General features: G+C 37.5%; 1 protein-coding gene across 4 annotated transcripts in view; it reads right to left on the reverse strand.

Moving 5' to 3' along the window:
* The window catches only part of ntm (neurotrimin), a 471807-nt gene that overhangs the window by 131440 nt on the left and 324714 nt on the right, over window positions 1-15653 (reverse strand). For 2 of the 4 annotated variants that reach the window (XM_023275100.3, XM_023275097.3), the window contains exon 1: window positions 10242-10810. In XM_023275100.3, coding sequence (XP_023130868.1) covers window positions 10242-10414 — 173 coding nt within the window. In that variant the 5' untranslated portion in view covers window positions 10415-10810. Of the gene's footprint in view, window positions 1-10241; window positions 10812-15653 lie in introns of those variants that run through there. The other 2 variants (XM_023275098.3, XM_023275099.3) reach the window with 2 other exon arrangements.

A 15653-nucleotide genomic window follows, 5' to 3' on the forward strand; every position in this document is an offset into this window, starting at 1 on the left:
TGTTGCTTGTCACAGAGTTGTTTCTGAAGGCATGTCTGAGTGCCAGAAAGTGAAGTGGGTAACATAAGGGTCATTCCAGAATTGGAGGACATCTGACCTTCAAAATATTCGAAAAATAAACCTTCTCTTTTACAATTTTCTGCTACATATTCATCAATAATAGAATTCTTTTGGAAAATTGTTAGATGATGTTAATTCCAGTGTATCATGTGATTCACTGTTTTCTTCTTCTACTAGCTAAAAAGGTTATGCTAACAGGTTGGGTGCATGTTGTGGGACACACGTTCTATTAATATTAATTATTATTTAAAATATTATGTTGACTAAAAACATGTTCCCACAATTACAAGAGACATCAATAACAAAAATAATACCAAAAAAAGGACATTTTATATTTAATTTTAACAATTATATTTGAGATTCAATTTGGTCATCATTGTGGTGGGACAAGAGGAAAAAACATTTTAGGGGGAACTCCAGACCTATTTGGTGTTTTAAAAAATATTTTCAAACATTCTTTTCTCCTACATTTTTATTTTTATTTTTAGATTTGGTCTCCGGACAAGTACAGTGACACAACAACTGCATGTTTTAGAATTTTGTACCTGGAGTGTTTGAAATTTGAGTGGGACGTTTTGAAAAACGTTCTTCAGTTCTGGAATTACCAATAAGTTAGTCACGCAAAGCAGCATACATGCAAAAAATGCACATATCTATATACTGAACACTTTGAGGCTCCAAACCGGTGAGTAGCAAAGCTCAGGTGCAGCACGTAGAGCAAGCTTTATTTCAGACGGACTGGCATAGCTTTCCGATGACAGAAGTAATCATTGTTTGAGAGGAACAGTCCATTTGTGGTGCAATGCAAGCTCTGTCTGTTTGAAATGAGTGGAACTTCAGCTTGAGCTCAGTTATTTGGGCACCCGCCCTATCCAAAGATCATCAGCCTCACAGAATTGGAATGAGAAAGCTTCAAATTGCTGTGGGTTGAGGCTATAAAAATCAATCTGCACAATCCAACCTGCCCAGTACTCATTTCAAAATTCCTGGATAGTCGAAAAATTAATGTTCACGCAAGGACACTTGTCCAATCAGTCCTGCTCATTAAAGTGGCTTTGTAATTTCCTGGACAGCATTCAAAGTGGAATTAAATCACTTCAAAGCAAGGCAAGTGTGAGAGGGGAGACAGAGGGAGAGAAAAAAGATATCCTCTAAAAATTACAAACGATGAACCACCACTGTTCCACAGTTCAGCAAGTCCTCTCTCTGTAATCCACTGGAGATAGGAGATTATTCTCATCAACAATATGGAGAGCCAGTAAATGTAGGCCAAGCTGTTTCCCCAAGCTTCTGAACGAGTTAAACTCACAAATTCCAACACCGCACAACTAGTCCTTGGTCTTTTCAGTTTAGATATGTAGATGAAATCTGCGATTGCAACACTGACGGAAACCTAGTTTCACAAGTTTCTAAAAGACAGTTTCAACTTTCAAAATGTTTAATCTTGCCAAAATGAATGAACTTATTGACGTCCCCATTATAAACCAGATCCAAAAACATATGAAACCAAACACCTTTACACAGTCTTGTTCTCACCCTCTAAAAATATATATTTTTGTTCACGAAGTGATGTTACTTTAGCTGTAGAGATGTGACGTTCATGAACGAGTCAGTCGTTTGAGCGGCTCTTTTTAGTGAACGATGGGAACTGGTTCACAGTTGCAAACCGTCCGTATGTGCAAACTGACCACGCTTTCTTCACGTGTCACCTGTGTGCACCATGAGTCTGAGCTGTCCACGCTGCCTTCATGTGAACGACTAATGACATCTCTGAGTTTCAGCTGTCCACAGCTCTATATGCAGATAACTTAGAAGAGGAGGAGTGTGAGCACCGCCCAAGTCCAGCTGACTGGAGACTGGAGTGGAGCCACATTTACCACTTTATCAGGGAGGAGGAGATATCAGCAACGGAAAAACAACAACAACAACAAAAAAAAAAAACATGAGTCAGAGTCAAAGGAAACGTGGCAGCATTTGGATGAACATAACCACACAAGACCACACAAGAACATTTTAACAATAAGGGAAAAAAACCATAAAAATAATACATGAGAATACAATGTATATATGTATATAAAAGAATAAATCAAACTCAATAGAGTATATATTGGTGGGATGTGTTTGAATTATTCTGATCCATATCATATCCTATAGCCAGTCTTTTGAACGGCTCTTTGAAAGGAATGGCTCCTCAAGATCCAGCTCCCTTCAAAGAGCCATAAATCCCATCTCTGTTTAGCTGAATGCTGTGTTATCATCAAAATCCAGTTTCAACCTGAAATGTATCAAATTTAACAAGCAAGATGACATCAAAAGGCCATTCCAGGGGGGCTTGGAATGACAGACATGAGATAAATGGCTCTTTCGGCACTTATTTTAAATTTCATCAATTAGAGGTCATACTTTAATCTTTAATCTTACTTTAATGACTCCACATAGAAGGAGTGAATGACACATTTAAGGACAAGCAATATTAGGTGTCTTCTTGTGTTTTGTTCTATTACAATGCAGTGTTTTCATGCTCAAGCATGAATGTGTTCTACAAGGCTCAACACTAAGCAATCAGGTATTTACAATTTAAAATAATGTCTATTTTCAAAATGAACATTACAAAATCCACATTTATGCTGACAATATCATATTTCATGCCATCATTTCTAATGAGAGCCCAGCTTTGCTTTAGGTTGCAGTCTGCCTTTGATGACACTAGAAGAGGAGTGGGCAGTCTGACAAGCTTACATCATGATAATCTTAATTTGGCAAAAGATCTGTTTTTCAGAAGAATCGTGTGGATCATGTCATTTAATAAATAAATAAAAAGACTTAGCTTAGCAAAACCATGGCTTGCTGTAGCACAGGGACGATGCTCACTGAATGTAATATATATCACACAGCACAGCGGTCCAAGAATCGAGGTGAGCAGCTCGATATCAAGAAAAAAGCGTTGTTGCGAATACATTTTATTTATCAGCAACTCTACAGACTGTGAATGTAGTTACTGTTTAAGGATCATTCCAGAATTGGAGGAAATTTTACATCCCACCCATCGAATTTCAAATAATCCATGTACAAAATACTAACACATGCAGTTGTGTAAATTTATTTGTCCTGAGACCAAATCTAAAAAAAAAAAAAAAAAACTAGGAGAAAAGAATATTTGAAAATATTTTTTAAAATATCAAATAAGTCTGGAGTTCTTGTCCCAACCCCCTGATGACCCAACTGAATCTCAAATGAAACAGTTACAATGAAATTTAAACCTCCTTTTTTTTTGGTATTATGTTTTTTAATCAACAGAATATTTTAAATAATAATTATTATGCATGGAACATGTGTCCCACAACATCCACACAACCCTGTTAGCGTAACCTTTTTAGCTGGTAGAAGAAAAAGAAAACAGTGAATCACATGATACGCTGGAATTAACATCATCAAACAGTTTTCCAAAGGAATGGGTACGACAAAGCTATGTCTTCTCTTCTGTTTTTCATATTTTCACAACATTGCCCGCCTTGATTGAATATCTCACTCTGCCTCATGTAACCCTGCTATAGATATTATCAGGATAAGACAAAATTATTTTTACTTTTTTTCATCAGTAAGTTTGTCCTCTTGATCAGCAGTAATATCTAGCTAAATGTCTAACTTCTACTCCTGAGAAAAAGCTAACATTAGCATGGATTAGCAACCCTGTTACTGTGATTAGAGTAGGATTAGCAAACAACAAGTAAAACATGGACTAGAAATTGTATCTTTCTTGTTGGACGTGTAAATGAACAACTGTTTGCTGACACATGCAGTGAAGATATGGAACACTTTAAAAAAAAAAAAAAGCTGAACAAACAGTGGTTTGAAATGGGAGATGAAAAACGGTTCCCAGTATTTAGATTCGATACTTTGTGGCTCACCTTTGCCGCCTTACCACACTTCCTCCTTAACTCCTGTCATAATTGCTATTACCACTAAAAATGAGGTCACAATGAAATGGAACCATGGTCTAAATTAACTGCTTGCACAAATGTTCCTGTGTCACATCTAAGTCACAGTGAAATCCATACCTGAAACACATGCTACAGAGAAAAGAATCACACAGCACTCTTCCACAATCCCTTTTATAATGATAACATGGTAAAGTATTAATCATGTATGGATCCTGCATGTATATGCTAATTCCACTGACAACACAGACCCACTTCAGTCACCCTTTAAAAAATGCAAAGACAAAAAGGGTTTAAAAAAATCCAACCACCAGTGCTTATTAAAATGAGATACAGCTTTTGGTCATATTACAATTTTATTAGAAAAGATCTTGTTAACTCACGAAATTGCATAGTGATCCTATTGTACTGCCATTTTGCTATGAGAGCCTTTTTATTTTGATGGTTAAGAATCCATTTCTGGGACAGTAACACTGAAGACACTGAAAACTGATGGATGGCAGCCCAGACAGAAGATGCAAGTTAAATAAAACCAAAGTACAGAGAGAATCATTAGCATCCCTCTGTAAAATCTAATTATCAGCTTTCCATTCTCGGCCAATGGCATATGAAGAATAAAATGAATGCCTTCTTGAAAAGAGAGCTGCTTTAACTCTGAGCATAGACTGGGTAGGAAAATCTTCGTGACTGACAGCAAAGCTTTAACTTAAAGCAACAATGTGCCAAATATACTAAAAGAGCGGCAGATTTTTAATGGAATATCTAGTGTACAGTAGTCCATTTCCAGCAACCATCAGTCCTGTGTTCTAATGCTACATTGTGTTAGCTAATGGTGTTGAAAGGCTCATTGATGATTGGAAAACCCTTGTGCAATTATGTTAACACATGAATAAAAGTGTGAGTTTTCAAGGAAAACATGAATTTGCCCGGGTGACCTCAAACTTTTGAACCGCAGTGTAGATGTCATGAACAAACACTTTTACACGCAAACTGAATATCAGTGCAATTAAAAGCTTCTCACTGTTTGGAATGAAGCCTCATCCCAGAGACATTTAACCTGAATCTTGAATGCAGTCATCAGGTAGCTCAGAGAGAAAGGAATAAATGTTAACATATTGTGGCTCAGGGACCAGAATGGTCTGTGCAGGTAGATAAGCGTCTCAAGAGGTTGTCGGCCCACCTCGGCCACTGTGGTGACATTCATTAATCGCAGTCGCACGAGGCAGGTTGTCTCTTTTTTAGTCCTATTGAGTAAGCAGAGCCTAGGGAAATTAAATACGCTTCTTATTTAGTCCACTTATAGTCTATTTTATGTAAAGCACAGCACCAGCGATAGGCTGACATACATACTAACAGAGCCTGAGACAAAGCAGAGTTCAACCTTCCGCTTATCAGAATTCAGTGTCATGTGTCCTTACTATTGTCCTTACATTTCACAGAGAGATTGAACAGCCTATTGCACAAAAAGAAAACAGAAAATCCTTTGAGCCAAGAGTGTCAATCAACAGAAGGCCATGAATGGGGAAGACAAAGAAAAGCAGTGCCTTTAAAAAAAAATGACAAGACAAATGGCAGTTTAACCCTTGGATACTCGAGTGATTCGACCCTACACTCTTCTATAAGTGGGTCAAAATGAGTTATATAAGAATCAATGTGTTTTTATGCTATTTTTGTCATTTTGGTTAATAATAATCATTTGTATTATTGTTTGTATTATATTTTTGTCCACACAAGAATGATTTCATGTTTGAAAAATGTTTTTTTTTTACTTTATAACACAGTTTGAATATTTTGATGATTGAAAAAGAAGAATATTGCACAGAACAGCAATAGGATGAATGTCAACCTCCATTTTTTCCACTCTTTTCCTCCAACTGTTGCTACTCATCGTCCCTCCAAGTCTGTACACTTCATCACCTCTTGTATGATATTATCAGTGATAAAGAGTGTGGGTGTAGTAATAGAAATATTACAATTTCTTTAAAAGTATAAATGGTAAACTAAAAATTTAAATGGAATGATATCAAAAACATGTTTTTTGAGGAATAGCTGGAACATGAAATGAAAAAAATAAATTTCCTTACAAAGATATTACAAGAAAACTGATCAGTTTTAACCCACTTATGCATTCACCGAAAAGTCAGTCAGAGTCATAGAGAACTATTTTCAGTCATAACAACAACAAAGAGTCCTGCCACAGACAGAGACACTCTGAAGAAACAGCAGAACTGTGGGAAGGTTTTTCAAGATGCCTGAAACAATCTACCTGCAAAGTATTTGTACCCGGTGCTGATGTAAAAGAAAAGACAAATATGGATCCGCCCCCCATGCTTACTTTACTTTTAGTGCCTAAAACCTTTGCACAGCCGTGTGTACACATACACTCTCAGGCTGCTTCTTGCTACTGTCCCTGCAGGAAGTTTCAGCAGCAGATCAACAGGGGAATCAGAGTGGGAGCTCGCATTGAGATAAACTGATAATTAGAGTTATTTATATATCATCGCTGCAAATCAGGCCACAGCACAGAAAACAACACAGACACAAAGGAAATGGCAGCTCTGACTTTCTATAATTTAAAATGTGATACCACCCTCAGCTCTGGCAGTTGTCGGAAAGGGCAATGGGGAGCTTGTTAGCGCCAAGCACAGGAGGGGTGGTGAGTCCCATGTCTATAACATCATTTCTGTCAGAGAAATGCAATACATTGAAATTTCCCAGGGACTATGAAGGTAATACAAATTGGCACTGCTAGCTGATGGAGGAGGCCTAACCACATAATGTATGCTACGGCTAATACTTTGGACCTTTATCCCTGCTCAAATACTCCAGCGATTTAAAGCTGCAGTTTGTGGCCCAACTTGTTGATCATACTTAAAGTGTTACAGAAACACAGCAAACTTAAAGGTCATTGTGGTTGTCGCTCAGGATGACAGCAAACTGCACACTAACACAGTGAAAGGGAGTCTGCAGTGAATTGTTGGCAGGTAGCCTGATCGCACTGACTGGGTAGAGCACTGTCCTAATTACAAAACTGGCTTCAACATGTAATATATAAATAATAAAGGAAAACAAATCATTATAATTCCAAATTAGCAATTAGCATTGCTGAAAATACCAACTATTGTTCCTCGTTTATAAAATTATTCGTACTGTTATTAACATCAAAATCATAAGTTGATACATTTCAGGCTTTACTCAACAACTATAGTCTGTATTCATTTTGAAAACTGAGCATCCCTACTGAATGTGCAAGCCATGAGGTGCAGAAACATGAATTTGTTGGACTCTTTTCTGGACAACATTACACGATGAGCATCCAGCTCCATAAAGCGCATGTGTTGTAGATTCAAATGCCTTTTCAACCGACTGTGTGAGTGAGCACTCGGATGAAAGCCCAGTGCACCCACAGAATGTGTGAATCAATTTAAGACTGAAACAGCCATTACTGCTCGGGCTGGAGGATTGATGCACATCGTGGCATGTTCAGACTTGCCAGTTCCATTGACCGGGGCTAAACAGTGGAGTGATAATGGCAATGTGAGCCAGTTTCAAGAGTTATTTGGTTTTTTTCTGTTGACAATAGAAGGCCTCTTGGTCAGAATAGCTTGCAAACAGCAACTTTGTGGAACAGTGGAACATAGAGCAGGACGTGAAATTCTTACAAACCAGAAACAACTAATAGCGCGACTGTTCTCTGTCCGTGGTGCTGAAAAGGGGGTCAGCAGTGAAGGCTGAACGTCAAGTCAGCACAGTACTCAACTGAAAATGCCAAGTACTTCAATGAGAGCCTAATGTGGTAATTTAAAAGTCAGATTTATTAGCTAATAAATTTGAAAAAAATTAAATAAAAAATTCTTATTTCCTTTTTTCTGACATCGTGCTCACCTCAACCCACTTCAAAGCAGATGCTAATTTGCCAGTTCAGGTATGTACAGTCAGTGGAAAAATTGTCCTGGAAAAGCTGACTGTTTTAAATAAACAAAAAACAACATTAGCTTACTTTTTTCCAAGAAAGAATGTGAAGATGCTTTGAGCAACTGCTAAAGTGATCCCCACCTCAGGCCCACTGGATTGCAGATGTGTGCTGCCTGACATTTGTTAACACAAGATTTTAAAAAGAAAACTCCTTTGTTGAATTTGATGTTTTTGAAGGAGAATATTCCTCAATTTGTATCGTATTTTGTCCTTTAGCTTCAAGTAGTGAATGACTTAAGGTGGCTGAATTCATTAGGCATCTTGTTTTATATATAATTTTAAAAAACGTGTTGATTGGATGTTTAAAGTTCAAAAGTATCTTATGCATTTTGTAGTAACCACTCAAGTTATGGGAAACTGCCAATTTGTCACATGTAGTGCTTAGATGTTTGGGGTCACCCAGGCAATTTCATGTTTTCAATGAAAAGTCACACATGTATTCATGTGCAAACATAATTGCACAAGATTTTTCTAGTAATCAATTAGCCTTTCAACTTGATTAGCTAGCACAATGCACAATGTAGCATTAGAACACAGGAGTGATGGTTGCTGGAAATGTTCCTCTGTACTCCTATGTAGATATTCCATTAAAAATCAGCCGTTTGCACCTAGAATAGTCATTTACCACATTAACAATGTCAAGATTGTATTTCTGATTAATTTAATGTTATCTTCATTGAAAAAAATGCCTTTCTCTCAAAAGCAAGAACATTTTGGAGAGATCCCACACTTTTGAATGGTAGTGTATATGATTGACTGATTTCTTTATTTTCGTGTCATGCACATAAGCGTGCCCAACCCTCATGGGTTTATAAGACACTGATATACTAGCATTGCAGGAATACATTCAAAACGCACATTATTCTGCTGCTCAGTTCTTTTATCCCAGGCCTGGCAAAGAAATTCTGCCATGAAAAAGGTTCCCTTTCTAAAACACAACTCAAGTTATTCATGGTCATATGGTCATCTGACCAAAAGAAATAAACAGAGGACATCTTACTGAAAAGTACCTCCATTATATCTTTTATATATATATGTGTGTGTGTGTGTGTGTGTGTGTGTGTGTGTGTGTGTGTGTGTGTGTATAAGAAATAGCATCAGCAAAATACTGAGTGCAGTCTGATTTAGTTCGCCTTGCTCTAGTGTTGTTTTAAACCTGAGCAGTCATCCTGTCTCACTCCTCATTATTTGAGCTTACAGTAAATGAGACAACAGCCAAGCTGAGTTCCTCTTCACTTTCTTAGAGGCATACTGGAAGAGCTAAGTTTGAGGTGGACACATGTTGTGTTATCAAGAGGATTTGGGGTGACATTGGCCAGCAAATATATAAAATCAGCTATAGGTGAGTTTAATGATGTCTTTGGATGGCCTTTGTTAACTATGATATTTTCTAAACTGAGCAGACATTTCTTAGTCTGATCTTAAGTATGAAGCATGAAGAGACACATCCTTCTAACTTCTCTTCAATTAATTTCGATAGTTGAATTTAAAGTCATCCATACAGTATGAATGCAGTACAGCAACACTATAACCACAGACCAGCAACATTGTTCCTATAATTCTCTACCTCCCTTATGTCATTTTATCAACTCTGGTATTAAAAAAAAAAAAAAAAATCCCTTCTTTTCGTCATTGTGATTATTGCTCATGTGAGGCTGGACATTCCTGACAGCACTTGAAAGCCACATAAATCCATCTGTGTCCAGTAATCCTCAGAGGGTACAGAGGAGGGGAAAGGTCACCACAGACAATCTCCCATCTTCAGGAATTGCTGGTCAATCCTTTGCTATAACTACAGGTTTTTATCTTAAAATCTGTTTTTTTTAATTCACGATTCTTTTCTGTTTCCCCACCTGCAACATCCTCCCTCAGTCCTCAGCTGAGCAACTGTTTCTGCTGTCTCCCTTCTTTCAGAAACAGCTTTTTCCCTCCACCTTTAGTTCTGCACCGTCACACAACAATTAAAACCACTAAGTCTCTCGTTAACAGCTACAGAAGATTAACAGAGTATCGCTTCTGAATTGAGTGTTTTTCAGAGTCTAATCCTCTGAAATCCCCCCCTTCCTCCCCGCCTCAGTTTTCAACAGCGGCTACATGATAAAACAGACAAGTCTTCAGTCATGTTTCAGCCTCTCGATCCTCACACTAAATACTTCCATTACGAAAAGCCCGCAGGCAGCGCTCAACTTTAGGAGACCGGATCAGAGGAAGCAGCAGCAGTAGGAGGAAAATATAAATTTAAAAAAAAAAAAAAACATGTTGACTTACCTGAGAAAGACCGTCTCTCCTTGTCGGACGGTAATGTTGTCCATCACTTTGTTATCGGATTGAGAATCCCCCTGACTGCGGACGGGCAACCCTGCAGGCACAAGAAGCAAAATCCTCAGAGAGAGAAGAAGTGTGCATTTGGAAAAAGCGACCAAGTATCCCCGGACAGACATCGTCTTTGAGGTGCACACACACAAATCCCACAGCGAGACAATAAGTCGGTCCTGTAAACGGTCCCTTGGAGATTGTTATCCCCAGTTCATTAGTCTTAATCCAAATCTTTTGTCCAGGTAGCCGCGGACGCACTCTGAGCGGCTGCGCTGTCACCAGCCACTGTCGGTGCGTTAAAACGCGCAAACGGGAACCATGGTCAGTGTCGCTCCGGCGGCTCCAAGTTAGTTAACAGAAAGAGACCTGAACAACAAGCACGGATCCCCTCATAGATGGAGCTATTTAAACTGTTCATCCGCAGCCCAGATGAGCCTAAACGCCAGGCGAACAACCACAACACACTGTGCCCATATTCAAAAGACGCAGAGAGTTTGGTGTTTGCAATGCGCTGTCAGTGAGTTGTTCTGCTGTCGCCCCTCTGGATTATGAGCACTTTCTGTCTGGCTGCATCAGAGATGGACAGTTGGGGAAGAAGTGAGAGCAAAATAGATTCGCATGTGCCATAAATGAAGAGTAAATAAATACATGAAAATAAGCCAATTGAACTTGCCATTGATAGTCAGTTAGATTCAGTATAGTGATTCTGCAAATAAAAACACTCTGATATCAATATTTTCTCACAGTTTTGTGATATATGTGCTGATAACTGACTGCATGGTGTTTTTTTACTGATGCATAATTTTCAGTTTTTATTTGCACAATCACTGGCTGTATACTGAATCTAACTGACTACAAATGGCAAGTTAAAGTGACATTTTTTCCCCCCATTTACGATAAAGAAATGTATCGATGCTGATGATTTTATGGTTAAAAAATTGTGCTTCATTCCATATTTCACTGTAAAAAAAAGTTTTAACCTTTAAATTTTTTTACTTGAAAATTTACCTGAAAATACCATCTAAAATAAAATTTGTGAGATCTATTATAAATATTACAGCATTTGTTTCCCATTATCAGCACAACAGTTAGTGTATTTAACATTTAATATATGTATTTTTAATGCAAAAAAGTATTGAAGCATATGTCTGCTATTAACACAAAAGTGCATAAATTTGATTGGTAATAAACTACATTTTTACATGAAATAAATGCTAAAATCATCATATTACTAATTATAAGTATTATGGCATGTTTCTGTTATCGATACATACATTTAACAGTGAAAAACTGCACTCTTTCTGAGAAATAAATGCAAAAATTAAAGTGTCAATGTTATACATATCATGGCATTTTTTCAATAAAAACTGTGCAAAAATAGTAAATTGTATTTTTTCAAGATAAAAAAACTGCATTTTTTTCTGTTTAACTTATTAACGGTGATTCAGTGCGATGTAAACTGTATCAAACAGTTTTAGAGTTTGCTGATTTTTGCTGTCATGGTTTGACAGTGTTTCACCGTGAAATTTATGAAATTTTTTATAGTGTATAGAGACAAACAATCACACTCACATCCACACCTACAGACAATTTAGAGTTACCAATTAACCTCAGCATGTTCTTGGGCTGTGGGAGGAAGCCGGAGTACCCAGAGAAGCACACACAGGGAGAACATGCAAACTCCACTGCAGAAAGATCCCAGAAAGGCCGGGACACAAACCGGGAATCTTCTAGCAGCAAGGCGAAAGTGCTGACCACCAAGCTACTGTGCAGCCCTAAACTAAACAAGTTTCAAAATGTATATGATGCTTAATTATGAGACAGTTGTTATGTTTCTGGGCTGGATAAAACATTGCTCATCTTGACACTGTAAGCCTTCAGGCTTTGCAGTGTTTTTCTAGAATACACTAGCGTTGGTGCACCATGGGTATGAGACAAAGAACCTATACACAGATCATGACTCACTGACTTAAAAATAGCCCTTTCAGTTCACCTGCATGTCTACGAGCATTACATTGCAGTGTGTGTCTCTTTCTCATGTTCTTTACAATTGACTACGGTGGCTGGTTACTAAACTGCGATCAAGTATAATTATCACCTCACTTCTCTTGTTCAATTCTCTAGTGCTGTCATGACAACCAGTATGTCCCATTCTCCTTTTTCTCGCGAGGACCTTGATGTACGTTTCAGATTTGTTCAGAACATATTTTGTTGGCACTAGTGTGTATCCAGATGATTTAATGTTATAGAGAAATCAGAGCTTGTGTGTGTCCATGTGTGCATAGGTGTTTGTGAACATTTTCACTAAATGAAGAATGAGACCAGGTCACAGAGGTCATGAGTATTGAGATGTGCAATCATTTAAAAAAAAAAAAAAAAAAAAGGGGGGGGGGGGGGTGACGAACACACTATTATGATCCAACTATTTATATAAATCAATAAACTCAGTTTTAAATAACTCCGGACCACAGGTTATGTGGCTATATGGTGATATATGGTAATGTAACAAACATCATCACTTAACAGGGATATGGTGCAATTAATTACTTAAACAAAGGCACAACATTCTTAAGCCATCCAACATTTTTAAAATTTTATTTCTGTCATTATGAATTGTTTGACAGAAGCTGTTAAAATGAAATCAGAGTAATCAAGTGTTGATTGAGCGGGCTTGGTGCCCCCCTCACACTGCCCAACAGATAAATACTGAGACAGATCACAATCTGTAAATGTTAGACACAAGCCTGCAAATGCTGAATACTTAGCTAACATATTCAGCATATGCCTCTATTCCAGGCAGCATGGCTTCACTCAGCTTGAAAATGAATTGAAATTGGAAATGAAGTGTGAATTATAAACCATAATATATGCATGGAGTGTGCAGATGAGTCAAAGGGAGAGAAATGTAGTCATACAGTGCTTGAGTTTATTTCCATGGGAATCTTTGTATATTTCACAGTATTTTGATGCTAGATAATAAAATAGAGACCTGATGTAACAATAAGGATATTTGATGGTAACATTCTTTACAACAGTGCAGTCTGGGTCATGTAGCTCCTTGACAGAGCTTTTGGCTTTAATGGCTGCTTTGATTTAACTGCCCCACTCATCCTAAAGCAGCTAATAAAGACATGACTTTATGTTTTATAAAGGACATATTTATGCAGTGTTGACATAAAGGGGTCTATCTATGGTACTATACATAACTTACACTACATTACTGGGAACATAATGCTATTTCTGCATTCTATTGACATTTTAATGTTTTGCTATTATGAGTGGAAACCTAAAGAGAGTTGTACCTATGAGAAAGCTGAACCACAAAGAATCATCAATCTGACATGGGAGGGTGTTTTCACATCAGACAGTTTGGCTTGCCGTAGGAATAGCATAATCCTCTTACTAATAACATTAGCAATGGTTGTTTTTTCCGAAAAAATTAAGTCTTTATAAAACAATTTTGCAAAAGCTATTAATTTTTCGATTGATTGTATAAAGAAATGTGTTGACCCAATGAGGTTTCTGCAGTTGTGACTCAATGGAAATCAGGTACTACTTTTGTTACTTAACAACAGGTTTGAAGAAACCAAATCCATGCATGCTTCTTTTCTATGTCGGAGGGAAATAAATGTGAAAAATTCAAATTACAATTAATTTTTATATTTTATATGAAGCTATTTGACATGTCTGCTCAAACAGGCTGAAGAATAATAATATGAGCTACATGTGTGTATTTTACAGTGCTGAATGTACACAGTTTAATTAAATAGTAAGACAGCAGAAATGAAGGAGAAGGTTCATTTATATATGTGGCAAGTCAATGTTGATACTAGCACTATACATATAGAACATAATTTTCACTTGTAGCTGCTACAGAATTACTCTCAAACTTAACTTTACATGATTAAACAATGCTTAGGAAAAGGTTGCAGCCTTGTTATTGTAGATGAAGTCCACAGTGAATTGAAACAATCTTCTCAAGTCACAAACATCCATCCATTCATTATCTACACACCGCTTAATCCTCATTAGGGTCGCATCGGGGCTAGAGTCTATTCTAGCTGATGTAGGGTGGAGGCAGGAGACACCTGGACACCTGGCTCCTACACTTGCCGAGACCCCATTCCTGCCACGTCACCTATTTTAGATTACTACTATACTGTCAAGTGTTTAGCTGGTGCTCCGTTTTGTTTCGAAGTGTTTGCCGTATAGTGTTAATTGTGTTAGGCACTATTTGTCCATTGTTAGTCCAGCTCTGCCTCTAACTTTCCTAGCTTGGTTGTACCAAGTCCTGGTTAGCTCAGCCTTGTGTCATACAGTCTGTCTTCATGAGAGTGAGTCCGTTTGGTAGTGTAATCTTTTGTATCTTAGTATTCTGTCCTGCTCCTGTTTCCATGGTAATTCTGGTTAGTGCAATTCCCCTCCTGTCCGAAAGTTGTCTCCCTTGGAAGAAGTCAGCCTCGTGTGTACACTGTTACGTCAGTTCTGTTTTTCCCTTTGACCTTCTTGTAAATGATTGTCAATAGTTTGAAATTTCTGTCTGCTGTGTGTTTGTCTTCCTACGTGAGTCTCTGCCCCGATAAGTGATGCTGTGGTGGAATCACTAAAATTGTATTTTCATTTGTGTGGCACCGCATCACTCACAGTAAGAAACTTTTTGGGAAAAAAAATAGGCTTTCAGGGCCTTTACTATATTATGTAAAGTGTAGTTTTGTATTTTTTTTTTAAAATAACACTGTTTAGATGACAGGTTTAATGAGCAATGGAATCTGCAAAAAAATAGTGCACTCTCAATAAGAGGATCTGTCACTGTAAGATTTTCAGCTCCTCCCCCATTTTTATTTATAGTGACAGACATAATGACGGAGACTGAAATGATGCTTCCACAAGATATGAATCAACTGCCCCTGGAATGAATACAAGTCCAAACTCCATTTATACTTTGGATATTCCCACTATGCTAAGGTAAAGGCACACACACTGTGAGATAAAGACTGGTGACAGTCTGTCAGATACAGTGGCTGTTAATCCAAAAACATTCACCATAAGCAACATTATTTGAAGCAAAGCAAAATGTCGAACACCTTCTAACAGTTATTACCACTAGGTGTTTATATTTTGACTATGTAAAACAGTACATTGTGAAACAGGTGATGTTTGTTTTGTTGATCAATACTTATAATTCCTGATGAAGTAAATTGTGAATTGGATGTTTCACTACTAATCACCCAAAATCATGCTTTCCTGGCCTAACTCTAATTACTTTAGGATTTAGTCTGTCAGAATCCTAATACCAGTCTCCTTTACCTATTTTCATTCATTGTATGACCTACAGGAATTCTAGTGAAAAATAGACTGCATGCA

This window comes from Amphiprion ocellaris, chromosome 14 (genome assembly GCF_022539595.1).
Source record: "Amphiprion ocellaris isolate individual 3 ecotype Okinawa chromosome 14, ASM2253959v1, whole genome shotgun sequence".
Taxonomy (NCBI): Eukaryota; Metazoa; Chordata; class Actinopteri; family Pomacentridae; genus Amphiprion; species Amphiprion ocellaris.